This window comes from Gymnodraco acuticeps, unplaced genomic scaffold (assembly GCF_902827175.1).
Source record: "Gymnodraco acuticeps unplaced genomic scaffold, fGymAcu1.1, whole genome shotgun sequence".
NCBI classification, from domain to species: Eukaryota; Metazoa; Chordata; class Actinopteri; order Perciformes; family Bathydraconidae; genus Gymnodraco; species Gymnodraco acuticeps.
In genome coordinates this window covers 1,077,313-1,103,628 of record NW_022990583.1, presented here as the reverse complement: position 1 = coordinate 1,103,628, position 26,316 = coordinate 1,077,313, and the positions used below count along the sequence as shown (strand labels likewise).

Sequence of the window (26,316 nt, the reverse complement as noted above, 5' to 3'; positions counted from 1 at the left end):
ACGTCAGACTCTTTGTTTTTTATTCTAACAGTGGCCTTTATACATTCTGAAAACAGTGTATTGCTTTTCATCATTCTTTTTTCTACTTTAACCTTTTCAAATAAAAAAATAGAAATGTATTCAAACATCTTAACATCTTTATTAAGCAAATAACATTATAAATAAAAAAGTGCATAGAAAAATTAAACAGGTTTAGAAATATGTATACAAATATTTACAAACCCAGGGTTTATTTGTACATGGTAACAAAGACGTACATTTAAAGATCACATATTTTCTTATTTTTTATGTCTTTTACACTTACTTTAAAATAACCCTACTATATATATATATCTATATATATTTTTATATATGTGTGTATATATAACATACAGCTTTCTTAACAGATTCTGGGAGAGATGGTCATGATAACTTCAGGTTTTGACTAGTGCTTCCATCCTTCATTGCAAACTCACACACAGTGACAAACATAGGCACCTACAGACACACTGACTCACACTGACTCACACTGACTCACCAGCTCTGCCAGACATTAAAACCATGATACTCTTTAAATTACCATCCTCTCTTTTTGCATCAGTATTCCCAAACATCTGTCTAAACAGCTGAGGTAGAATCCTTGCAAGGAGTTGGGAGTGACTCTGCTCTTGTTGTCAGCTAGGTGATTGACACAAGGTAATCTGGGCTCCATCCCAGTGATTGGACATGCAAGAAGGAAAGGGGATTAAGATCAAGACAAAACGTAATTAGGGGGAACAAAGATGATCATTGGCATGGGGAGGGAAACAGTGCTCACTTTACTCCTGTGGATGATTCTAAGACCGTCAGTAATTTACCGTAAGAAAAAAATAAAAATATAAATGATTCTTTAAAAATACCTGCTTAATAGAACAACTTCTGTCAATAAAGGCTTGAATGCATGACACAACTGCCCCAAATGAAAATTCAAGTAAATTAGTAAAAGGACATCAGTTGTAAACAAACAAGAGATAGGGGGAGATCTCCTCATACACTAGACCGCCACCATTTATACAAAGCACAACCTTTTACCATTAAAAAAGAAATCAGAACATGAATAAATATCACTACCAATTAGAACAGTGTGTGAATTACAAAAGCCTCATCAATGACGGCACTGAACACCGGCTAAAAACAACATTGAACATTATTTTAAGGTGCCGAGCACACTCTCAACTCCATCTCAGACTCAGTGTTTTCTGGATGGAGCAGGAGCCGAACACACACTCAGTGGCGATGCAAAGAGATCAACTAGCAGGTTTTTCAAAGACGAAGATCATTTGTATGTTTGATGGTTATTTATGTGCAACTGTAGGGCAGCACATCTTATTGCAATAAGTAATGAGCATATGCCATGAGACACATCAAATATATATATTTAAAACTATTATTCACCACAACTCTTAACTTTTGGCTTGGGTAGTGTTTGCTACATACACTGTACAGCGGAAGAAAAAACACGCCTTGAAGACATGTCTCTGCCTTTATAAATATGACACTGAGTGAAACCGTTATATCTATTTTAGAAATCTACACAGGAAGAGAGTAGGTGATGCGTGGCACACCAATGATCCGAAGTGTGAAACTTAGCAGCCACTAAACTCTAATGACAATAAGAGTGCTGCTTGAGTGCATCAATTTAGGATAAATGGTGAATAAACAGCTAAACAATTCCTGATTTGCAGGACATCTTCGTCCAACTAGAGACATAAAAGACCCATCAAAACGTAGCACCATGGTTGTTTTGTTATTCACTGGAAAACAAAAAGAGTCTTAAAAGAAAAGAAGTCATTAACAACGTGAGAAGTGTTAAATGTAAGATAAAACACACGAAGGATTGAGTGACTGTATGGCTCAAAAACTGACTTCACCACGGATGAAGCTATAATGTTACCATCACTGGAGGATGGAGCAATCGTGATTACAAGTGTACTATAGACAGACATAACCACCCCCCCCCCAAAAAGAAAATATAATAAAACATATAGTGAATCTCTCAAAGTCTACCTATAGGTTTTCAGCAATGATTCAAACAGATAAGGCTTGACGTGTGTATCGCAGAAGTTCTGTTGGTGTACTGATCCAGGAACCTCCTACACTTCAACATCTGGTTCAACGTCCTGTTCACATGAACACCAAAACCACTTCCTCAACAATATTTACTGCTGTGGTTAAGACGTTGATGGGTAAGTTTTTCATCTGAACTCTTTCACGGGGAAAAAGAAGAGACATGACTCATATAAACGTTCTGTGCAGGTTAATCTCTTCTTCTTCTATAATCAATAAAAATGTCCACAAATGACTTCTGACCAGCCAAATATTCTCTTCTGGTCCAATAGTGGCTTATTCCCCTTTCCAAGGTGCCCTACCCCCCTCCCCCAAAACCCAATCCACCTTAATTTAAGGCTAGCTAGTAAACAGGATCCTCCCATTTTCACACGAGGGGTGTCTCAGTTGAGGTACCGGCGACATCTCCGGGCCCCGCAGTTGCAGTTGAGTTTGCTGCTGGCGTCTTCGATGGGGAACTTGTAGTCATAGGTGAGCTCCTCCCCCCTGTAGATCTTCCGAAGAGCAAAGATGACAATATGCTTGCGGCCTTCCACGTTGATCACTCGAGAGTAGCAGTTGGGTTCGCACGAGTGGTTGATGAACCTCGCTGCGTTGCCGTGCATGGTAGCATCCACCACATCAAAGTCGTCAATGCGGAACATATAACAGCCAATACCCTGCGAAGGCAAAAAAAAGGAAGCCTTTTGATACATCCGCTGACCTTCTGAAACTTTAACCTTCAATTATAGTAAAGTACATTGGAATGAAACCGATCAAAGGAAGAGAAACCCGACTGACCTTGCCATCGTAGTACTTCTCCCTTTTGTCCGTGAGCACTGAGCGGATGACGATGCCGGCATATTCGATGACCATCTCCCCTGCTTCAATGTTCCTCTTGCAGAAAAGACCACGGCCATGGATAGCAGACCTGCAACAGAAGGAAAAAAGTCCAGAATGGTCAGACATGATGAGACTGTCGAGGTGCAGATACAACACGGTTTCTGGACCCACATTTCCCCCTCTGATTTTTAGATTTTAAAATGGGTTAGATACGATAATTGAGAATAAACGAGTCATTAAAGACAAATAAGGGATAACACTATCCGGCTTATCAATATCATTAAGTGTTTTTGTAAGTGTTGTTGATAATGTTGAAAGATTGTTATTCAGGTCCGAACTGCGGTGATGACTAGCAGATCTGTACTCCTTTTTGCTCAAAGGACCACTGTGTCTTAGAGCCAGACTGGATCACAGTAAGGGATGTTTTCTTTGTCCTGTTTCTGAGCTTTAGAGCTTTAAGCCAGTCGGCTTTTGTTTGAACTGTTGCTTCCTGTTGATTTCATCTGCTTTAAAACAGCAAATAGTTTGCACATCTGAGCAACAGCTTGGAGCCATTACATTCTGCAGTTACTTTAGAGCTGCCCGAAGCTCTTCTGTGGTTACAACTTAGAATGCTGCACACATTATCTTGACTAATATCACAAATCTACACTGGTTCAGTCAGCTCTCCCCTGTTTTTGTCAGACAATCAATATAAGAGATATTGATTCATTACAGTCGTTTTTATTATTGCAATAATTCATGTTCTCCACCTCACCTACAAATATTATCCAATCTTCACATTTGGATAAACCCCAAAATCTGTATATTCATAAATTCTTGAAGGCACCTCACTTGCAGTTTGAATTTGGATGAACTCTACTGAGCACTAACAGAAGAGTGATCCTGCAAAGGTTGACAGCACTTCACCTCTAGATGGCACCAACACTACATATTCATTTCAATGGACTTCTTGTAAAAAGCCCACATTTGCTTAACAATCATTTGGGTAGACTAAAAAGTAATTGTAATAATAAAAAAAAGTAATGTTATTATTTTGTAGTTTTGCCTATTACATGAATGTGTTCTTTTACACGTCGACTTAAATGTTGGCCCATATGTGTAACTGATAATGATGGCATCTCCCTGTTTGATTCCCTTTGGCGTTTGTTCAGAAGAATTCAATTCAAAACCACCCTAATTATTCAAACCTAACACTGTTTTCCCAAAGTGCTCCTCCAAGAAGTGAACCCCGATCAAAATATTTTACGAGTAATACATGGTATTCAGATTAAATGGAAAAAGTAGTTCTGTGCTGACCTGTACACGCCTACAGCCTCTTTAGATGTCCTTTCCAGATGCCGGAAGCGCATGGCCATTGGTAACTCCAAACTAGTAGCCCGCCTATGAGAAAAAAGACAATCATTTAAAAAAACATCCAAAAAAATGTCAAAGGTGTAACTTCAAGTGTTAATATATTTTCATGGAGGAAAGAAAACTGCAGCTAGATGAGTGACGCCTGACCTTGTAGACTTCAACAGAACCTCATCTTCCTCATCATCATAAGGCCCATTGTCAGGAAGCGTTCTATGCTGAGAAGCCAGGAAGTTGAAAATGTCAAATGTTGACTTCCTGTTGAGAGATAAGAGAAAATGATATCATGTTAAGATGAGTAAGGCTTCTTCAAAAAGTCAAATACTTTGCAATGCTTTACTACCTATACCAGGGGTCGGCAACCCCTGGCACACGTGCCACAATTGGCACGGGGCACCGTAACCAGTGGCACACTAGGAATAAGTGGAATAAGTGTGCAAAAATATTTAAATGTTATTTTCGGATCCTGAACGAGCCCGCCGCCAGAGCGCGTCTCCCCGTTACCTGCAGAAGGAAGCCATGCACGCAACGCAGCCCCGCTCTCTTTAACTCGAGGCGATTTCCCGCCCGCTTTCCTCGGTGGCGCAGTGCTTAGTACAATTCACGATCGTCGGCACACTGATCAAAACATTTATTTTTAATGGCACTTCATATCAAAAAGGTTGCCGACCCCTGACCTATACTTTTCCCATCTAAATGTAGGGAATATGATAAGTTAAAAGATTCAAAAAAGACACGAGAGCTAAACTGAAATGGGCCTGGTACACATACCTGAGGTACATCTCAGAGCGGGCACAGCCGCTGGGATTGACAGGGAGGTCGTCCTCCGCCGTGAACTGTTTGAAGAAGCGGAAGGCATGGCGCTGACAGCGGTGCGCGCCTTGAAGTTGCTCTAGCAGAAACACCACTGCGTCGTGGACCAGACCCAGCATACGGGAGCCGGTGATCCTCTGTAAGGTCAGAGGTCTCAGCCTCGCAATAGCCCGGGCCTCCTGCACCCCGTCAACCACCGCTTTCCAAGCCACTGGAGGGACAGGGGAGAAGAAGTGAGCACAACGAACATAACAGGCTGCAGAATTACCACATCGAGAAACTTGTTTTGTTACTTCCAGAACATGTTTAATAGTTTAAGGGAAATATTTATTTTGATATGTTAACCTTACCCTCAATACTGTCTGCCTCTGCACTGAAGCCATCGTCACTGGTTATCTCAAATCTTAAGTGTGGATGATCTCTGTTGGTTCGATAGTCCTCCTCCTTATCAGACAGGGGTGGTTCCTCATCTGAGGTAGAAGCAGCGCCTAAAGATATACAGATTAAATGTTTAGTCATTCATACTTTTCTTAAATGATGAAGTCACAATTTCAACAAAGTACCCTGCATTAGTAATTGTGAAATCATACATGACAGACATGAAATATATTTTTCAATTTATATAAATCTTTAGTTAATAATGCAGTTTAAACTCAACATTACCAGAGTATTTCTTCCAGTCAGTCAGGGTGCTGTGTCCGACTGGTTCCCATGCATGCTGTTTGCCTTGTTCGCCCTGAGCCAACTCCCATGGCTCTGATCTGAGAAAGAAAAGAGTAAAAAAAAAGATCACAAAACAGTAAATAAATGCACTAAACTTAATGTTAAACGTATCTAGAGTTAAAATGCTAAGATATAAGCTTACATATTCTAATCAGTTCTCAATTATTTACAAATGAAAATAATGTAAAATCTTACCCTGAGCTATCAGATGCGCTCATATGCTCTTCCTTTAACTGGTCCAGGTTCAGCACTCCTTTCACTGTCGGGGTCTTGATGCGGACCCCTGAAGCCCTGCTGGAAATTGTTGGAAAGACGGGTTTGCTACGCTCCTCTTCCTCAACGGGGGGCTCTGGTTTTAGGAAGTCAACCTTAGACTTCTTTGTGACAATACGGTCTGAAAGCGAAGACACTCTCTTCATGCGGACGTGTGTGCGAGGTCGAGCTGCGGGAGCTGGTGTGGGGGTTACTGGTGGAGAGGTGGGCAACGCTGGAGGCTCCGGCTCAATTAATAGTCCAGGTGGTAAAACGAGCGAAGAAGGGCTTAGTGATCGAAGCCCACTCCACTTGGGGGTGTAGTTACTCGCCATTGCTTGATTGATAATAGCTTGAGCACTCTCAGCGGGAGTCATGGGAGGAGTGTCAGTAGACGGAGCAGACTGCCCCGAGGTCTTGGATGACTTGGATTTTTTTGTGCCATTTGAATCCTTCTTCTTCTTCTTCTTTGTTTTTTTCACCTCGGCAGTGGTTTCATCTTTTGGTGTTTTTGCACTCTTTCTTGGCTTCTTCACATCAACTGATGTCACTGGACCATTGCTATTGTTAGTAAGCAGCTGTGTAATTGTGGATGGATTCTGAACTGTGGGTGTAACCGACAAAGGAACTGCTGTCGCAACGTTGCCGACTGGGAGAGGAGCATTCATGTGTCCGGCTGCTGCTAGCGTGGCTGACAGCGCGTTGCTTTGCAAAAGGCTGGCAATCTGAGTGACGCAGTTGAAGGAGGAGGAGCTGGGAGTGGGCAGCTGGAAAGTGTTGCTTTCTGGGTTCTTTACGAAGATCTGCCCGAGGCGGTTCACCAGCAGGACATGTGGCGTAGGATCCACATTGGGACCCCCCACCTCCTTCACAGTGAGAATAGCATGTCCGGGTAAAGCCTGTGGAACCACAGGCTGTTGAGGTTCTAAAGCTGGCCTGGGTGCCGAAAAGTTGATGGAGATCGTGTGACCCGATGTAGCTTCCTTCTGCCCAGATGAAGCGCTGTAACCGTTTAAGATCAAAGGGGCTGAGGTGGTTTGGACTGACGTTGGAGTGGTCGAACATTGCGTGGACAGTACAGAAAGAGACGATATTGACGCAGAAGAAGAAACAATGGTGACAGCTGTAGAACCCATTGGCTGTGTGGAGTAGATAGGAAGAGAAATGGTTCCACATGTTCCTGCTGGGGGACAAGGGCCTGATATAGCTGATAGCAGTGGATCTTTTTGAGCATTTAGCAGTGTTTGAGTTACATCTCCAACAGGACTGAGGGTGGTCAGTTTAGTAGACCAAGCCCCGATGGATGGGAACTCTTGTGAGGATGTTACTGGCTGAAGTGTAATACTTGCTAGAGGAGGCTGACTGATACTGGGTAAACAGGAATACATCGGCAGGGAGTCTACAAGGCCTTGAGAGGGGTTCTGTAAATCTGTAGATATTACAGGGGAAGGCTGAAGAAGATCCAGCAGGACACCCTGACAGTTATCAGCAGAGCCTGCTAATGAGGGCTCCACTGTATTAGCTGTTAAGTGGTTGATTAACACAGCAGAGTGGCTGCTGTCCCCCCCCGAGTTCAGAGGTTTACATGCATCAGACGGTTTGGTCTCAAGCGGTGGGCCTTCTAGCAAAGGAACCATCCCAGTCAAATGTGGACTAGTGTCACACCTCTCAAGAACAAGCGGTGTTCCAGTGGAAAATCCTAAACTGCAACTCTGGAATAACTCCTCTGAAAAGGAAGTCTCAGGCACCTTTGTGAGTGAGTTAGGCGTAGCATCAAGAGCTGGAGTAGGAAGCACGGTCTCCTGATTTACTGAAGGAGTGTCAGAGGATTTAGTTCCATCTTGAGGGGAACTATCTGCAGGACTTTTGCTGGCAACTGATAGGGTGGCTGATGAAGCGTCTGTCTGCTTATGATTGGATGATACTTTGCGGAACAGACTCGGAACAGCCTGTGTGTTGTTTGCTGTTTCCGAGTCGGGAACATTTGTATTATTTAGGCCTTTGGCTTGTATGGGAGCTTGATGAGAACCCTCAGCTTTCTGAGCATCATCGTTGGTCACGATACTCGCATCACTCTCCGTACCGTCATCTACACCGTCCAGCTGAGCCATAGGCCGGGAGGAAGGGGAGGATGGAGACTTGGAATGATCTTTTGATCCGGGACAGCTCACTATTGTCCGTGAGAAGTCAAAGTAGTGCTCCATGTCGTCATCAGAAGAGCTGTTGCCTAAGTCATCCCGAGCTGAGGCTGCAGACCGTGGCATGTTGGCAACAAGAGGTTTCTTCTTGGGCACCTCTTGGGCTCTACCCCAAAACTCCTCCTGGTCATCACCTTCCACCACGATTTGTCCCCCACAGTTCATTGCCACGCCTTCATTCAGGAGGGTCTCTTCAATCTCCAGTTCTGTTCTCATCTCTTGGCCCAATCTCAGGTGTGGATCCTTGTGGAATGAACTGTAGGGAAATACTTCTTCATCTTTCTGTTGGTCTGAACCGCCCTGGGGTGACGTACCATTTGCTGGGGAAACATCTTCAGGCTCTGGTGAAGCTAGGAAGTTGTGCGGCACCTCGACTGAGTCAGGCTGGCTCAGATCAAATGACAATCGGTTTCTGGGAAGGTGTTGTATGGATGGCGAGAAAGACAGACTTGGGGAGGGGAAGTTCCCTGCACCTTCTTGCCACGCAGACTGAGGAAATAAAGATGAGGTGCATGTATTCCCGGGGCAACGAACTGAGGAAGCACTTCGACCCCCGACAGGGCGGGTTGATGGAGACATGTTGTCTGAGGCACCAAGTGGGAAAAGAGGGGTAGTAGGAAGGGAAGACTTTCCAGCACGGAGGGTGATTGGCCCACTTAGAGGGCCCAGAGGAGGGGGGGGCTTGTGAGTGCGGAGAACTGGGGTCTGTGAGTGAGGATTGTGGCGACAAACCCTTCGGGTTTCGTCGAAATCACTTATGGTTAATATGTGGTGGGGTTTCGCCTGGATTACTCCTAAAAAGGAAATCAGGATAGAGATGCGAGTACTTTTGATTAGATCACCATATTTTGTTGAAGTGAAATTCAATGACTTGTACTAAAAGTAAATACACATTTTTACCTGGGGATGGCAGAGGTCGAGACATTCCTCCAGCTGGTCTCCTGGGAATCTTTGGCCTTGCTCCGTGATCAGACTTGAGGGTAGGTCCTGGGATAAAGGTTTCCTCCGTTGGGGGTTGGGTCTCCATTACATCAATCTCTTGGACTTCAGATTCTAAGATTAATAGACAGGGTTTAAAAAACTATTTGCATTCATCTATTTATTTCAAATTAATCAATTCCTAATGTAATGCAGTTTTTTGGAAGTAAAATACGCACCAGGTGGCGGACAGGGGCTGTGAGCGATGGTGTTATTGTCTCCTCGGTCAGGCATCTCCTCAACAGGCTTCTCAGTGACAATGGGCCGGACTTCTCTCACCGTACATGTATATTTGCAGCGGCGCAACGGATTCACTGTGCTCCAGTACCAACGGGTGCACCTGAGGCAGAAAGAAGAACGTTTTAAATGTGCTTTTTATTTCATGTTTCATCTGGTTAACTGGTCTAATTAAGTTAAAAAAGCTAAAATGCAACTTACTGAAATCCCACAGGAAACAGTTTTCCTTTGCTAGCTGAAAGTTCTGTCAGTACACCGAGATGGTCTATCTGTAGGGATCCTGTAAAGAGATATGTGGATACAAATTAGGTTAACATGACATAATGGCAGTACATGCCATGGAGTAAATAGTAACCAGCTCAAAAATAGGCGTACCGATCATCATGTTGATTAATTCTGGCTCCAGTCCAGTCAAGAACTTCCTGCGAAGGCTGATCCCCTCAAAATCCACATACACCCTGCGGTTTACTTCAAATTCTTGACCAGTAATCATCTGTACAACAACAAGAAGAAGTAGCATTGAACAAAATGTGGAACTGTCAGAGCACGGTTACTGGAAGAATCAGAGGAGAAGAATTTACCTTGCCACTGATCAGATGCCGGTGTTTGTGGCAGTAGACCTTCTTGTCTTCCTGGAACACGCAGTGTCGGGAGCGGGAGCACATGAAGTGGTAGTTGCTTTGACAAGATGTCAGACAGCAGCCCACTGTGGCACCGGTCTGGTTGCACCGCTCACATCGCTAAAAGTGGGAATAAATGTAACAGGAAAATATATGAATTATAAGAATAAACTACAAGAGCCTGTTAGCAAATGTATTTTCATCCTCAAATATCATTATCTATTAGGGATGGGAATTTGAAAGCAAATGTATATTTGAATATTCGACCCCCAAAAAAACGGTTAACCGAAATGTACATATCCTATAAAAAAAAAATGGGTAAACATTTTTTTTTTTTAAATAAATAAGAGAAATAATAATAATTTTTGTAAATAAATAAATACATGTTCAAATAAGTGTAGAAAACAAGTCGAATTTGTCAAATGTATTGAACTGGTGATCACAGTTTGACAGTTATAGGCCTACAGCTTTCATGTGCAGAGGCGATTCACAATCAGCCCAGCTGTAGAGAAGATCCTCTCAGCTGGAATGGAGGTTGCGGGTATAGCAAGGTATAGCATGTTAGCATAAGTTTAATTTGGCATAGTTTGACCTCTACACCGCACTCACTAACCTCGTCGAAATATTTCTACACATTACTCCTTTTTGACGCCATGTCTGTTGTGTAGGACTCTTCTTAGAGTGTAAATAATTACCGGACTATGACTGGTAAAATATGTTGAATACCGGCAAAGCTAAATCTCTCCTGTCAAAATGTCTATGTACTTTGCTGCCACACACGGTTGCCAAGCAGCGCTTATTGTTGTTTAGGCTGGCCACTCATATGTCGCGAGTGTTGACAGGGGGCGGGGGAGCACACTCATGAACTGTTAGCGCCGGAACCTTGCAACGGCTACGGAGAGCATTTACGCCACATTTGGGCATAAGATGAGGTTTGAGTCTGCGTGATCTGCGTGTAGGGAGGGGCAGCAGCCATATCATTGGCTAGAACTAGCTAGATCTGATGGACTTGGACATAAACGTGAGTGAAGTATAACCGGACACGAGAGAGTCAGCACCTGCAGCTCTGCCCGCTGTGAGGGACCGGTGAGTGGAGCAAAACACACCTTTAGACGTCAACTAACACATTTAGCTATGGCACTGTCGTATATATATTAGGGCTGTCAGTCGATTAAAATAGTTAATCGCGATTAATCGCAAATTAATCGCACATTTTTTATCTGTTCTAAATGTACCTTAGAGGAATATTTTTCAAGTTTTGAATACTCTTAACATATGAGTGGACAAATATGCTTTATGCAAATGTTTGTTTATTATCATTTGATCAATGACAAATATTCTCATGAATATTAAACATAACCTCTGAACATTAAAAATATCCGCCTCAATTCAACCTGGAACCTGATCATACAATACAATAATACAATACAAAGTGTGTGTGCGTGTGTGTGTGCGTGTGCGTGTGCGTGTGTGTGGAGACACTGTGATGGATCGTTGGAGCTATGTGCAACTCAAGGCATATGCTCGAACGGGAGCTGCCTGGACGCTGCAATCATGTTGCGCACTATCTGTGCTGAGTGTGCTGACTTCTCGTACAATGTCCCACTGTCTGGCTTCCTGCATAAAGTCAAGTGCTCGGCGCAGTTGTCGGCGAAATGTCGCTCCTATGTTTTCATTTAAACAGCTCCTTATATCCGTTAGCGCAGCTAGCTAGCACCAGATGCTAACAACAACAATGCACGTAAGGTGTGCACGTTCTCTCTCTCGCTCGCTCGCTCGTGCCACACATACACACAACCTCCCGGTCCTCCCGATGGCCAGTCGGTGCCTGCCGGTGAGCGTGGAAGTGTGGTCTGCCGCAAGCGGACGGCAGGAGCGGGGCTGTCAGCATCAGCTTGTAGATGGTATTTTAAACTCGATGCGCTCTGAAACTACGGGGCGGCCGAGGACAAAAAATACACATGCGTTAATCGCGTTAAAATAATTAGTGGCGTTATTTTTTTTTTGCGTTAACGCATTAACTTGACAGCCCTAATATATATACTAGGGCTGTCAAGTTGTCTTGACAACTAGGGCTGTCAAGCGTTAACGCGTTAATAACGCGTTAACGCAAAAAAAAATTAACGCCACTAATTATTTTAACGCGATTAACGCATGTGTATTTTTTGTCCTCGGTCGCCCCGTAGTTTCAGAGCTCATCAAGTTTAAAATACCATCTACAAGCTGATGCTGACAGCCCCGCTCCTGCCGCCCGCTTGCAGCAGACCACACTGCCACGCTCACCGGCAGGCACCGACTGGCTGTTGGGAGGACCGGGAGGGTGTGTGTATGTGTGGCCCGAGCGAGCGAGAGAGAGACCTTACGTGCATTGTTGTTGTTAGCATCTGGTGCTAGCTAGCTGCGCTAACGGATCTAAGGAGCTGTTTAAATGAAAACAGAGGAGCGACATTTCGCCACAACTGCGCCGAGCACTTCACTTTATGCAGGAAGCCAGACAGTGGGACATTGTACACATTAACAGGATAATTTGTAAGGTAAATGAACACCAACCATCAAGCGGCCCCTTGTGACAGCACTGTGAACATGCAGCAGAGAGCCATTGTCTTCCTCAAACACCTCAGCTGACCACAGAGAGCAGTTGACATGTGCCCACTCATTCTGGCCCAAGTACAGCAACCGGCCTGCTTCCTATGAGATCATAAAAAGAGGATTTTCTTTTATCACTTATATTCCCAATAAATGCTTTTCTGTATAGTGTTGATAAGCAGTTCACACTCCTCGCTAGGACTTTCCATTTTCATTATTAATGCATTACTCACATTCGGTTTGAGGTCTCCATATTTTTGGCACAAAGAGCACTGTCTCTCGTCATCCTTAGACCATCCCGTTTCAAAATCAGTTTTTGAAAGACGAACCCTTTTGCCTACAGAAATGTAAAAAAAGACAAAGGGTCAAACATTGGTCGAGATTTTTAAATAACTACAAGTGGGTAATTCTGTTCTGGATATCATCCTTTGACAACATTACCTTTGGATTTGTGCCTGGCAGCTCGGCTGGATTTGAAGTGGTTTCTGCTTATTAGCTCCCCAGACAACGGAGACACTGCCTCTTCTTGCTTTACAACCAAGCTCTGTCCATTGTCCTCCTGCAGGAGCCCGAGAGGAGCCCTGGACGAGAGCTCCTCCCTCTCCTGCCACTGGGCGTAAACATGCTCCGTTGTAGGCGGATGAATAGCATTGGACAGCATCCCCCTATTTAAGAAAGAAATGGAAAGCTCCATTAATAAGTATTAATTTAAATGCCAAAAAAGTGCTTGTAAAATTAATGTATGTGTTCAGGTACATACTTGACATACTCTTCCATAAAAAGGACTATCTTAATTATTACAATACAATAAGTAAATGGAAAGCATTACTCACACGGGCAAGTCTTTGGTACAAGAGTTCCACACCTTTGGATCTTGGCTGTTGAACCAATTAAATACTTCCTCAAGGAGCTAAAGAGAAAAATCACAACAGTTATTGATGTATTCCAACTTAGAACATTTTCTAAAAATATTACATAGCTTTACTTTGCAGTTTCTCCCTTCCCAAAGTAACTTATTTTTATACACAAGATTTTCACTAATCTTTGGTTGTACAGCACCTTCAAGTAGTAAGAGCGAGCCAGGGCAGTAGGTCTCTGTTCCTCTGGAAGATCCTCCTCTTGCTCAAGCCTCTTTCGCACCACCTGAACCACATCTTCATGGAACATTTTCTATAAAAAGGTATAGACAATTGGGATTTAGTATTTTTGAGGTTGCATATCTAAGCTTCCCATAGCAATGTATATGAAAGATTCCTTGCAGTACAACACTTGTACAGATTAGGGCTGCACGATATATCGTGTCGTGACGATAATCGCGATATTCACATCGCAGGAAGTGCGATTTGTTTTTTAGGACGTGCAATATTAAGTAGGCACTCAAACACGTCATGTTACAATTATTTTTGCTGCTTGCTACAAAAGGAACATGTGCGCGGCTCTCATGTCAGGGGTACTTGAGTGAGTGACATGCAGGCTCTGCATGCACAGCAAACCACCAATCACAAACAAATCTCCAAAGCAAACGGACCCGGTGATTAAAGGTAAAACACTGAATAAAGTAGTTTCATGTGTTTCTCCAGGGCAGTTCGGCGCTGCTAACCGAGCTAGCTCAGCTTGTTGCTCTGATAACTTAAGATCCAGACGTCCGTGACTAAAATCCTTCATCCGGTTAAATATAGTTAGGAATATACCAATTGTATAGCATTCAAGTTCAAAAAAGGATGGTTTGCGGACAAAAATAACTGTCTTTTCTTCAATTCCTGTATTTTCACAATATCAGTTTTCTCCAATATCGTGCAGCCCTAGTACAGATGCAGAAAAACTATTAGCGGCAATTTGAAAATACAGCAAATGCCCTAATTGTGGCTCGAATTTTAAGATACAAATGTTCTTCTTTTTTGGGGGTTTTTCTCAATTCATACTTTAATGTAAAAGTCAATACCCATAAAGCCTCCAAAACAGTTATCACTGACACATGTTTCAACTGAATGGAAATACTCAAAACACTGATTAGGTTGTGTACTCACCAATGTCGTATAAAGGCCTTTGTCAAACTTCTTCCCCACAGCCCGGAGGTCACAGGCTGGCTGTCCTTCTATCCCACTGTCAGGATCAACCAACTTCTCACACTGCAGCAGAAACAAAAGTATATTTGACACGATGCATTTCACAAGTTTCAGTCCCAGTGTTAAGATGTATACCTTCAATTGAAACTTGAATTATTAAAAAATGTGGCTCTCCTACCTTTGAGCAGGCAACAAGGTGCTGGGTGAGGGTGGAGGAGAGCAAGCAGGCCAGCACCTTCTCCACCCCCGATCTGAGCTCGATGTAGAGCAGCTCTCTCCAGGCGCTGGGCTGGGTCACACTGCAAGGTCGACAGGAATACACCACACTCTCCGGCAAGCTGGACAGGATCTCATACAGCTCATCTGGAATTATCATTGAGTATTATTGAGTTGAGACATAGCGAAATACAATTATATGTGCACCTATGTTTAGAAAACATTAGGTAATAACAAGTAACAACAGGTAAGATAAGATATTCCTTTTTTAGCTTTTTTTCTTCCTGCTCTCTAAATGTTATGCTATTCTCATGTCCTTTGAAGTTATGCAAATCAACTTTTGAATACCAGAACAAAAATGCTATAATGTAATTAGGTTTGACATGTCCTAACTTGGGATCTTTCATCCTCAAAAAGATGAAGAATAACACCCACCTGTTAGATCCTCACACTTGGCATGCACCCAGTGGTTACAGGTGCCACACTGCATCATCTGACTGTCGTAGTCATTGTCCTCGTAGCACTTGAAGCAGATCGGACAGTAGTTACCTTGTGAAAGAAAGAGCCATTTGGAAAAGATTAGCCTTAACAAAGATTGGTAATGATGACAAAGCAGGTGACGGTTCATTCATTAATCCTCCCCTCACCCAGCTCATTGAGTTTTGAACAGTCTGGACAGAGTCCTTTGTCGTGGTTCCACTCAGTGTCCCAACTCTTCCCTGGTGTGACGCCACAGCTTTTACACCTGATGCATGTCATACAAACCTGCACAGAAACCAGCATATTAGGAGCAGCAATCACTGTATTTTAATCTCAGCATGCTCTTAGTACATGTCACAATTATTAATTATGTTTTCTAAGAAACATGAGACCTACCCAAGCTTTCCTCTTCTTGTTTTGTTTTGGATAGTTGGGTCCCAGACAGGAAGTATGATAACAGTTCTGACATCGATCACACTCCAGCAATGGCTAAGGGAGACATGAAAAGTGTAATGCTTACTAAGTGAACAACATTAACACTGAGAAGTTAAATATAACAATGAATAATCAAAATAGTAAGCTGTACCTTTGTGGGCTTGTTCTTCCTGCCGCACACATGGCAAAACTTGCAGCGACGGCAGCACCAGTTCTCCTTGTTCTCTTCAGAAGGGCGGTCAGCTGGATCAAGGCAAAACTTGTGGAAGGGCTCACAGCATACTTGGCAATACAGCATCTGCAAAAAGAAATATCACAAAATTATTTGTATTACCTCCATGTATGAAGGGATTCTTGTCTATTCTCATCTGCAGCCAACTGTAATAACCTTTTAGGGCTGTGCCGAATAGTTCTAAGCTTCATTCATAATGTTGCCCAGTCAAATTTGCATGTATATTTATTCTGTTTGAACCCAGCATTTCAGCACAATTGCTGAGAACGGCTACACTAAGTTAGCGGGTTACAAAGCTGCGTTCAGACTAGTAAGTTATTAATAGTTTACAGTGTTCACCTCTCACACACAAAGCAAGTGTTGTTTAGTCTGCACCTACATGTACTTATGTTGACAAAGCAAACAGTGTTTAAATATAAATATATAAGAGGTGATTTAGTGAAAAACTTTCTTATCAATCAATATATGATTGATGATGACACCATGGCTTGATTAAATATGACCACAGAAAATCAAAGCTTAACAGATATTTTAAGAAGGGCAAAGGAAATATGAAATGCTTTCTATCAGAGAGCGAGCATACAGAGCAGATAGAGCATCATTTATTAAGTAGTTACCTCATGTTGCCCTTTACTGGAACAAAGGAAGCAGACGTAGGGTGGCATAACCGGTGCAGAGGTTAATATGCTTAAACCACCCATATTCCAAACGTTTTCCACAGTACATTCCTCCTGAAAAAGACACAGTGCAAACACAGTTAACAGCTGAAGAACGCCTGCTCACAGTAGGTACAAGCGTAACAGGTCTGCTGGCTGATAAATGTTGTTGTTGGTGGGGTCCCAATGTGAGAAATGTTAAGTTCGGAGGCAGGTGTTACGTATTTCATACATTATTGTAGGTGTTAAAACATGTCATTGAAAAGATCAGTTTAAAACGTCCATAACAAATAAGCACTGACCTCTTGTGGAGAAATATAATTATGACAGTGGTTTCAATGTATTTTATATGTGACTTTGTATTCCTTCACTGAGATAAAGAAGAAGAAAGAAGTGTCCATTACATGTGATGAACTGTAAAAAGGGATTTACCTTAAAATCAACCCTGATTTTGAACGTAGGTTTAGAGGACTCAGTGTCTCTCTGCTCAAATCCATGGGCCAGGGCAGCAAGGACGCTGGGGGGAGTCTGCTCCAGAGGACCCTGAAAGACAACCAAAACAGGAATGAGGGCATGAATGAACACACTTCAAGAGTTCATATACTTTATTTGCATTACACGTAATAATTAGGACAATGGCTTCCCAGTGTACATTATATACTTTGGTTAAGTTCCCAACAATCGGTTTTACATTCTTTCATTCACATAGTGATATAGAGCAACAGTGGGCTACGATGTACTTCAGAAACAGGATTTATATCCAGGTTGTGTCTTCAGTGCCTTGTCTTATTACAGAATGGATGCTTAAAGTTTATGTTCATTCACATTATGATTACGGTCAATAGTCTGCTTGCAGTGTAGACCGTTTTGCTAGATGTGTTTTATTTAAGAGAAGACTACTCAGTCTTTCTTAAACTTCCTTAATGTTGTTCTCAATTTCAAATCCAAACCACTTTATTTATATAGCACATATTAAAAACAGAGGGTTTACCGAAGTGCTTCACAGCAAACAGAACATTATAATAAAATATAATATTACAATGATAGATAAAAGGCACATAAAGGCTATGGACAGACAATAAAAGCATACAAATCGATAAAACATAGCTCAAACTGACTCGAAAGCGAGGGAAAAGAGGTGGGTCTTCAGGCGGGACTTAAAAGTTTGAAGGGTGGGCGACAATTTGACATGGGGGGGCAGGTCGTTCCAGAGCCTGGGGGCTACCGCTGAGAAGGCTCGGTCTCCCCTGGTCTTGGTTTTAGGGACTACTAGCAGTAGCTGATCAGCCGACCTCAAAGCCCTTGAGGGGGTGTACACCTTTAGGAGGTCGGAGATGTACAGAGGGGCCAGCCCATTAAGCAATTTAAAAAACAAACAATAAAATCTTAAATTGAACTCTAAAATGGACAGGAAGCCAGTGGAGGGAAGCCAGAATAGGTGTGACATGTTCATGCTTGCGTGTTCCTGTAAGCAGCCGAGCCGTCAAATGTGTCCTCGGATGCAGAAATGTGTAATGACTTGCACCTCACTCGGTCAAAAGCTGCAGTTAAAGAGTTCTAAGAGACACAATTTGTAGGTTGCCGTCTTTTTGGAATACGCTATAAATGACGACTAATCAACATTGTATACCCCTTCTGGACAGCGCACGCTTTTGCACACTTATTGTTTTACAGAGCAAATCAAAGACACGTGCAAGTTTCGTAATCCAACCATAGCATTAGCACCAACAAAAATGACTAATGACTCACCTTCTCAGGTTTGCGCCGAACAGATGGTACGCGGTGTGAACTGGACTTCCGATGTCTGATTTCTTCATCTGAAATGTCTCCAAGGATTCCATCCAATGACACAAAGTCTTTAGAGGGCAAGAGAAAAACAAAACACTTTTTTTTTTTAAAGGCAGATTTTCATGCTTCATACTCTAACTAGTGAAAATAATAACATTTAAAGAAAGGTGTTTGTAAAGACTACAGCTCTATAATATATGTCAGTTAATACCTTCTATCTTTGGTGTTTATAATAATAATCTGGATTATGAATAAAGCATCCATGCCATCTGGTTCCTGAATGTTACTCTACCTTGATTGAAACGGGATCCTGTGCCTCTTTTCCTGGCAGGCGAGGTAGAGCTGGAGAATGCTTTGTCATCTAGATCAGAGTCGTAGTCCACCAGGTCGAAGTAGACGCGGGGTTTCACAACACGCTTTGGCTGCTTCCTTACAGATGGACTGTGGCCATCGCCATGGAGACCAGATGGTGAGTCTGCAGCACCCTCAATACCTTCGTCATTACTCGAATGACCTCCGCTGAAGGAGGGCCGCCGTCGCTTAGAAGCCCCTTCAGAAAAAGAGACATGGCATTAAACTGACACGCTGAAGGCTATGACAGTATTATATCAACACAAAGCTTGCACATTAAGTGAAAAAATACCTTTGGGTGCCGTTCTCCCACTTAATCTGCGTGCTTTTCTCTCTTCAATTTGATCACATCTCTTGTATCTGTTGATAGAAAAACAACACATTGTCAATTATTTTGAAACACTCAGATGAAATCTATTTCAATGAAGAATTAAATATAGGTCAACTTACACGCAACACTGCCGCTTGGTGTTGGGACCACCAAACTTGGGTTTGTCGAGACAGTTCATGCACCGGCCGCAATCGTCCTCGTGGTTGCAGCCTTTGCATGTTCCACACCTCCGAGAGCGGTACCCGAAAGGCCCGAGTCCTTTCCGCTTCACAAAATTCGACTGCTTTTTGACCTTGGTGACCTTTTGGTCCGACAGCCCAGGACTGTCTGATTCAGAGGGAGACCCAACATCTGCAACAACAAAAGACATTCACTTTGATTAAGACATTGATTTACAACGCGTGACCCATATCTTGTCCTTCAAAATTGTCTTGTCTTTTCTTGAATAGAATAGAACAGAATCTCAACAGCACTTCTATAACACTGATCATAAATGATTCAATTTCAACTCATTCTGCTAAAGAAATTAAGTTTCTCTACTACTCCAAAATACTATCATCTGGTCTACCACTACAGTTGCTTCAATTTGTCACATTCAAGTTGAAAGAAGTATTATGAGCATGTGTAATGAGTCAATCAGTTTACACCTACCTTTAAGGATGGCTGAAGGAGAAATGCCAGTTCTTTCGTGCAGAGGCAAGGCGCTAAGTCTGGGGATGTCGTCCGGTACCAAGGCCCGAGGCTGCCCCAGCACCACGGATGCAGCACGACACACGTGTTTGATTCGTGGACCTCCTGCTCTACGGAACTCCTGGCACACCGGGGAAATGAGCTGCGGCTGGAGAATTAAAAAGAAGATAAAGAGGCACTGATGTAAACAAGCTGGAATCAACAGATGACTTATTTTACAAAATCATTAGCAAAATATTTCAGTAAAGTACACTGAGCAGAGTGTGTTTGCTTTGGTCTAGTTTACAACTATAGCAGATGATTAACAACAATAAAGCCTTAATCCTAGAGACGGATTTAAGATTTCTGCCTCATCAGGTATATTGATCCGTACACTTACTTGTCCTTGAGATGGCTCCGTCTTGATTGAAACATCAGAATCAAGCGGAACCCTCTGCTTTCTCCTTTGTCTCTTATTGGTCCCATCTCGAGACCTGGCGCCAGTCGGGCCAGACAACAGCTACAGGGTTAACAGACACAAAAATGGCATCAATATAAGCATCAGAAAACCATTGAAATCCCTCTCATATTTCCCTCATCCACACAAGGTTCTTTTACATAGATGTTATCTAATAATAAACAATTGTAGTCTACAAAGACAAAATGACCTTACCCCTGATGACTTGAGCTGTTTCTGCTGGTCAATCTTAATGAGCTGGACCTTGGCTTTTCTGAGGAGATTGAACATTCTTTTATTTGCACCAGTGAGGCGCGCTCTTTGGGAAGATCCCTTCTCCACAGATCCATCGTCTGCGGTCTGATTTCCTGAAGAAACAACAGTCATTTATGTCATTTTCTGGTACAGTTAAAAGTCAGAAAACAAATATAGGCTTAAATAAAAAATAATGTAATTATCTGATGCTTTTTAAATGATGTTGCTTACCTGAGTGGAGGGAGGTAGTCCCTGTAGTATCCTCCTCTTTACAGTGCTGTAGAACAAGGGTCTTTGAGTTCGTGGACCTGACAGAAACAGACACTTTCCTCACCACTCCAGGAGAGTCGAGGTCTTCTATCTTGAGCTTGGATTTGGCCTTCCCTGCGTTTGTATTCCGTTGTCTCAGGCTGATGCTCATGGCTTCATCATCAAGTCCTTCTGCTAAATCAACGGGAGGCTGAACAGGTTTGCTCACACTATCTGTCTCTGTCGGGTGTTTGCTTATGGGAAGTCCTGTGTGTGCCTTCTTTGGCCTTTGATAAATCTTGAGATGAGCAGCTTGTTTATTCAACTTATGGGAACTTTTCTTTTTAGGGGCACCCAGGAGGTCAGATGATCGTTCTGTTGGCTTATCAACTTTTGTAGATAAAAACAGATCCTCACATTTGTCCTCTGACGTTTGGTCCAGTGTATACGCATCTTCACTTAATTCTTCTGGCACATGCCACTTGAAAGAAGAGTTCTTTAAAAGAGACGTCTTTTGATTTTTTCCCCTTTTTCTCTCAGAAAAAAGGCTTTCAGCTATATCAATGTCGTCCTCCAGGTCCTGAGCTGAAAACAGATCAACATCCAACTGAGCTTCACTCAATATGTCCTCCTCGTCAATCGGCAGGATGGGGGATATTGATCTGTCCGTGGAATCATCTCGCCTCTTTCCCGGTCGCATTGGCAAGCCTAGTTGTAAACCCTTCTTTGGCGAGTTTCTTCGAGGCAATACCGACATTCCAGCGTCATCCATAAACCTTTGCGGAGTCTTGATCACTCTTGAGGATCTGGCACTAACCACAGGCATAATGAAGTGCTTGATGTTTTTAGCAAACTTTGATTTACCGGGCTGGGCATCTACAGCATCTGCATGTCCCCCATCAACCAATGTGTCTGTTTCTTCCTGCTTCACACTATCACTGTCAAGCCCAAATTCCATCAGTTTAGAAATTATTTTAGACCGTGGTCTTGGCCTTTTGGACCCAATAAAATGAAGGCCTGAAGGTCTTCGTTTGCACCTTTTTTGCACTCCAATAAGTTTGGAGCTCAGGGTTGATGAGGGGGAGGAAAAGTCACCACCCCCCTCAACAAATCTCCGACTTTCAGAAAATTTTAGTGGAGCAAACTTCCCATCTGTGTTTCTGTGCCTGTGTTTCTGACGCTGCCCAATCAAATGTTTACGCCGCTTTTTAACTTTTCTGCGAGATTTCCTTTTTGAGCGTGGTTTTTTTGGATCACGTGTTTGACTTTCTGCCACCAAAGATGGTTGACTATCTATCAATTGAATGTCAGTTTCTTCTTTTATCAAAGAAGGCTGTATCTGCTCTTCTTCCACAGTGTCCTGTTTTTCCTCAGGCAAGGTGCAATCTTTTGTCTGGGACTGGCTTACTTCTGTTGCTACAGGCTGAGTGTCATCCTTTAGCACAGACTCTGTGATACTCAACTCTGTGCTGACTGCAGGTTCAGGAGAGACAATAGCCTTCTTCCTTTTAACGGATCTCTTTTTCCCAAGTTTATTATTTCTACATTTCCTAGGTTTGGAAGGCAAAGGGAATGGTTTGGCCTCTTTCATCTGCGGTTCGACCTGATCCTCCACCTTCTGCTGAGAAACTTCAACTGGCACCTGTGAGGAATCGTCAGCAACCTTTGAGGTCTCCATATCAGGAACATCCGTGGTGTTTTCACTGGTCACCTCTGAGGGCTGGCCAGCCAAATCCTGAAAAGAGTCTTTAGGAAGACCGTGTGAGTGGGAATCTTCAGCTGAAGCCTGAGCGGAATCTTCAACCTGCACCTGTGGCGTATCTTTGTCCTTCGGTCTCTTTCTAAGCCTCCTTTTCTGAGTGGTCACTGGCTTATGAGCAACAGACTTTGGTTGTGGTGAATCAAGGCTTAATGTCCTTCTCCTTAGTCTTCTAGTTGGGCTGACTTCAGTAACCGCACATGATGATTTATCCTCATTACCCTCACTTGGATCTTTCGGAGCATCCTCTTTCTTCTCAGATACAGGGCTAACTTGCTGAATTAAAAAGGACGGCTTTGAACTTTTATGTTTCCCAGGAGAAGAGACCTTTTTGATCTGAAGAGGTGGAACTTTCCCGCTATCCATTTTAGAAATGTCTTGTGAAGGTGTTTCATGTACTTGGTCCACTTCAACTTCCGCTTGTAGAGTGGAATGATCCTCAGTTGACACTTCAGCCTTGATTTGGGATCCCTTATCATCATTATCTAAGCTTTTAGTCTCTTGTGGGGCCGAGTTATCCAGTTTTGATTTCTGATCCACCGTCTCTAAACTCTTGTCGACAATGGGGTCACAAATAGCAGCATTAACTACTTCACTAACGGTCTTCTCTGTTATTTTAACGGTGTTTACAGCACCCTGGGTTGGACCTTCTCCCTTCATTAATGTTAAAGTCCAGATAAACTTCTTTCTGTGTTTTTTCTTTCGAGTCGAGTTGTTCTTACTGGCTTGTGCATCATATTTTGGGTTTCTGACCTTCATCAACTTGAAACTTGGGACCCATGTATCCTCGCTTTTTAAAGGCAAACTGTCACTGGATTGTCGTGATCCATGGTTTTCTGTCACAGTTACATCCTTATTCAGCCTCCTGCTTTGCCTTCGTCCGTCACTTCTCATTGATGGTTTGGTCTCCCCTGTTGGAGAAACTTCTGGCTTTGACTCCCGCAGAAGAGCATCACTTTTACTCAGACTCTCTGGTTCAGCTGCAATCTCTGATGCTTTTTTAGTGAGTGGGTTAAAGACTCTATTGCTCCTACGAGTGATTTGTTGATTAACTTCGGGAACTTGCTCCGTCACTATTTCCTTATGCTTTAATTTCTTTGCATTCGTTTTTGGCTCCATAGTGATGCTCTCCTTAACAGTGTCGAATGTATCGGCTGATTTTCTCTCTTTCAATTTTTGGTCATCAACCACAACTTTGGCGCTAGGCTGGGAGACAGGCTCAGATGTCTTTGAAGCAGATCTCCCACGCCTTCTTGTAGGTAAAGTCACTCCTCCTTTATCTTCTGTGCCTTGTTTATCCTCATGCTGTTCAGTTTTTAATTTGACATGAGCACTTGAAATCTGGTCACCCTGAATCTCCTTGGCTTTAGGCTGATCCTGGATTCCTTTTATCCTCAACTTCTTTGCAAACTTTTTTAGAGGCTCTGTAACGCTTTTGATTTTCTTTTTAGCCACCAACTTTATAGTAATCCTGGGTGATGCTGATGAGGCTCCTCTTTTAGTTGACAGTCGATCCATAGTGTTTTTTCCTTTTGAACCTTTCCCGTAATCCTTGTCAGGCTCTGTTTCAGGCGATACGTTTTTTGTTTCCTCCAAAGATTTGACATCCTTTACATCATCAGGTGTGGCCTCCACCTCTGGTGTTTTAAGCGGTAGCTTCTCACTTTGTCGTTTAGACTTGGTGCTGACAGCATCCCCTACAAAACACAGACAATTTTGAATATTACTAAATCCATGGCTCCTGAAGTGTATGCAAAACAATGAATAGAAGAAAAACATATAATGTATTGTGTTATTAAATAACTACAACAAATAGTATGTCTTGTGCTCTACTTTATCTTTACCTTTGGAAGGATTTTGTCGTGAACATACAGATCCTTTGGAACGTTTTCTCTCAGCTTCAAATCCTCTGAAGTCGTCCCCCTTTAAAAGTAAAAATAGATAATTAACACTTGGAGCAAAGAAACACCACTCTTCTTGGGGCTGTCAAACTGTAAGCAAAACACAACTAAAATGATTTTTTAAACACAGGATCTTTCAAGAGCATGACATTAATTGTATCCACTACACTGTAGGTCAAAGCAAATGTCTCTGATAGTTCAATATGTATGTTATGTTAGCATATTAGTAAAAGGCTTTCTCAAATAATCCTTTAGTTAAGACTTGACAGCAAAATTACAGAAAATTGTTTTAATTTGTTCATATTCAAACCAAATATTGTGATTAATTTCATACACTAAACATAAATACGTTCTGTGTTGGAAACAGCCAGAAATGCATTTACATGGCATCTATATTATTTACCACCCGATACAAGATTACAACTCTACAACCTTTTCATAGCTCACACACGAACACCTACACTACCTACAAGCAACTGTAGGGAAAGGGTAGGTCTGTAATTACGATTCCCTCCAAGTACTGTACATCTCCCTCATGCTGGCAGCTGTGACCTAAGAGTCTACACACCAATCCACTGTTGTGAATCAGTAGTATACACGAACGACAAACGCTAAATGTGTAATAGTGGGGCGCTTTCAGTTATAACAACAAAAGTGCAACTGGCTTTGCACACTTCTGCACCACCATTCAAACCTGTCGTGTTTGGTAACATCAGCTAACAATTAGCCGCCACCTCCTCTAGAGAGCATTTAAACTTGTGCCTGCAGAAAAGCTAACGAAATCACAACTTAGTTTTCTGATGGTTTATCGCATGGCAAAGTGAAGCATTGCAAATGGGTCATAGACTATGTGTGTGTAATGTCTTATTTAAACTAGAGAAGCAGATAAAAGTGTCCGAATCAGGATAGCGTATGAAAACAGAGCAGTTAGCCGTTAGCCGCTGTGCAGTGTAGAGAGACGCTAGCTCTCCCGTTCTTTGTGTTCGCTACTGTTAGCTAGCTGCTACTCTGGCCCGATAACGAGCGGGCCATAAATAAAATAAGTGCAATCACTGTTTACGAATTTGCCTTCTTACTCATTGGCAATTTAAAAACATACTATATTCGTGTTTGCAGACTAATGTTTTAACCTACATTATGCAATTGGGGAAACAGTGTTAATGTAACTACTCAGCTGCTTTGCTGAAGTGGTATTTTGTGTTACGGCTGTTCTTTAAATGTCATGGAAAGCAGCACTATGCTAACCGTAGTTAGCATGTAATGTTAGCTTACCAAGCTTAAAGCTAAAGCTAGCCTAGCTAAGAGATGTTGACATTTCTCCATGGTGCTAAACAGTCACACTGCTTTGAAAAACACGCATACTTGCACATATAACAATCACACAAAATATGAGAAGATGAAATAAAGGTACTGACTCCTGGTTCGGTTTGGGACCTCACCTCCTCACTCCCACTAGAGCTGTATCCAGCCTGGCCAAGGGTCTGGTGGCCCGCCTCTATCCCAAGTAAGCGCAAGTGAGACGGGTCATCGTTTAACGAAAGGACCAGGTTTGCGGGCCTTGGCCCTCCGTTAGTCACATCATCAGCTTCTGAGGCTGATCGTCCAAGTTGCCATCGCTTCTCTGAGCGCAAACGACTGCGTGACGACCAAGGCCGACCGGGGAAGCGACCTCTGGCCGTAGCGGTTCCACCTGGGCCTCCTACGGCAGCCGCGGTTGCTGATCCGCATCCCGCTGCCGCCATCATTGCTTCAACAACAACACACACCGACAGCTAGCCGTTCGAGGAGAAACAAGAGGGAAGGC

The 26,316-nt window shown here is 42.8% G+C and overlaps 1 protein-coding gene across 2 annotated transcripts; it reads right to left on the bottom strand.

The window, feature by feature from the left end:
- Window positions 1-6: 6 nt before the first annotated feature.
- kmt2bb (lysine (K)-specific methyltransferase 2Bb) lies at window positions 7-26,316 on the bottom strand. Of its 2 annotated transcripts, none has more exons than XM_034228006.1 (36): window positions 25,928-26,316; window positions 24,456-24,534; window positions 20,835-24,308; window positions 20,565-20,716; window positions 20,292-20,411; window positions 19,874-20,060; window positions 19,342-19,573; window positions 19,184-19,251; window positions 18,833-19,090; window positions 18,502-18,608; window positions 17,185-17,295; window positions 16,714-16,827; window positions 16,016-16,162; window positions 15,826-15,918; window positions 15,597-15,714; window positions 15,385-15,498; window positions 14,912-15,096; window positions 14,695-14,796; window positions 13,727-13,837; window positions 13,501-13,577; window positions 13,109-13,332; window positions 12,901-13,004; window positions 12,632-12,769; window positions 10,043-10,201; window positions 9,837-9,954; window positions 9,663-9,741; window positions 9,404-9,564; window positions 9,147-9,299; window positions 5,992-9,040; window positions 5,737-5,834; window positions 5,424-5,561; window positions 5,032-5,284; window positions 4,411-4,518; window positions 4,207-4,290; window positions 2,866-2,995; window positions 7-2,744 (listed from the first exon to the last, which is right to left on the bottom strand). In XM_034228006.1, the coding sequence occupies exons 1-36, from the start codon at window positions 26,255-26,257 to the stop codon at window positions 2,469-2,471; spliced, it is 11,451 nt and encodes a 3,816-aa protein (XP_034083897.1). In that variant the 5' UTR covers window positions 26,258-26,316; the 3' UTR covers window positions 7-2,468. The 2 variants fall into 2 exon arrangements, with proteins under 2 accessions (XP_034083897.1, XP_034083898.1); XM_034228007.1 differs by having other exon boundaries at window positions 25,952-26,316.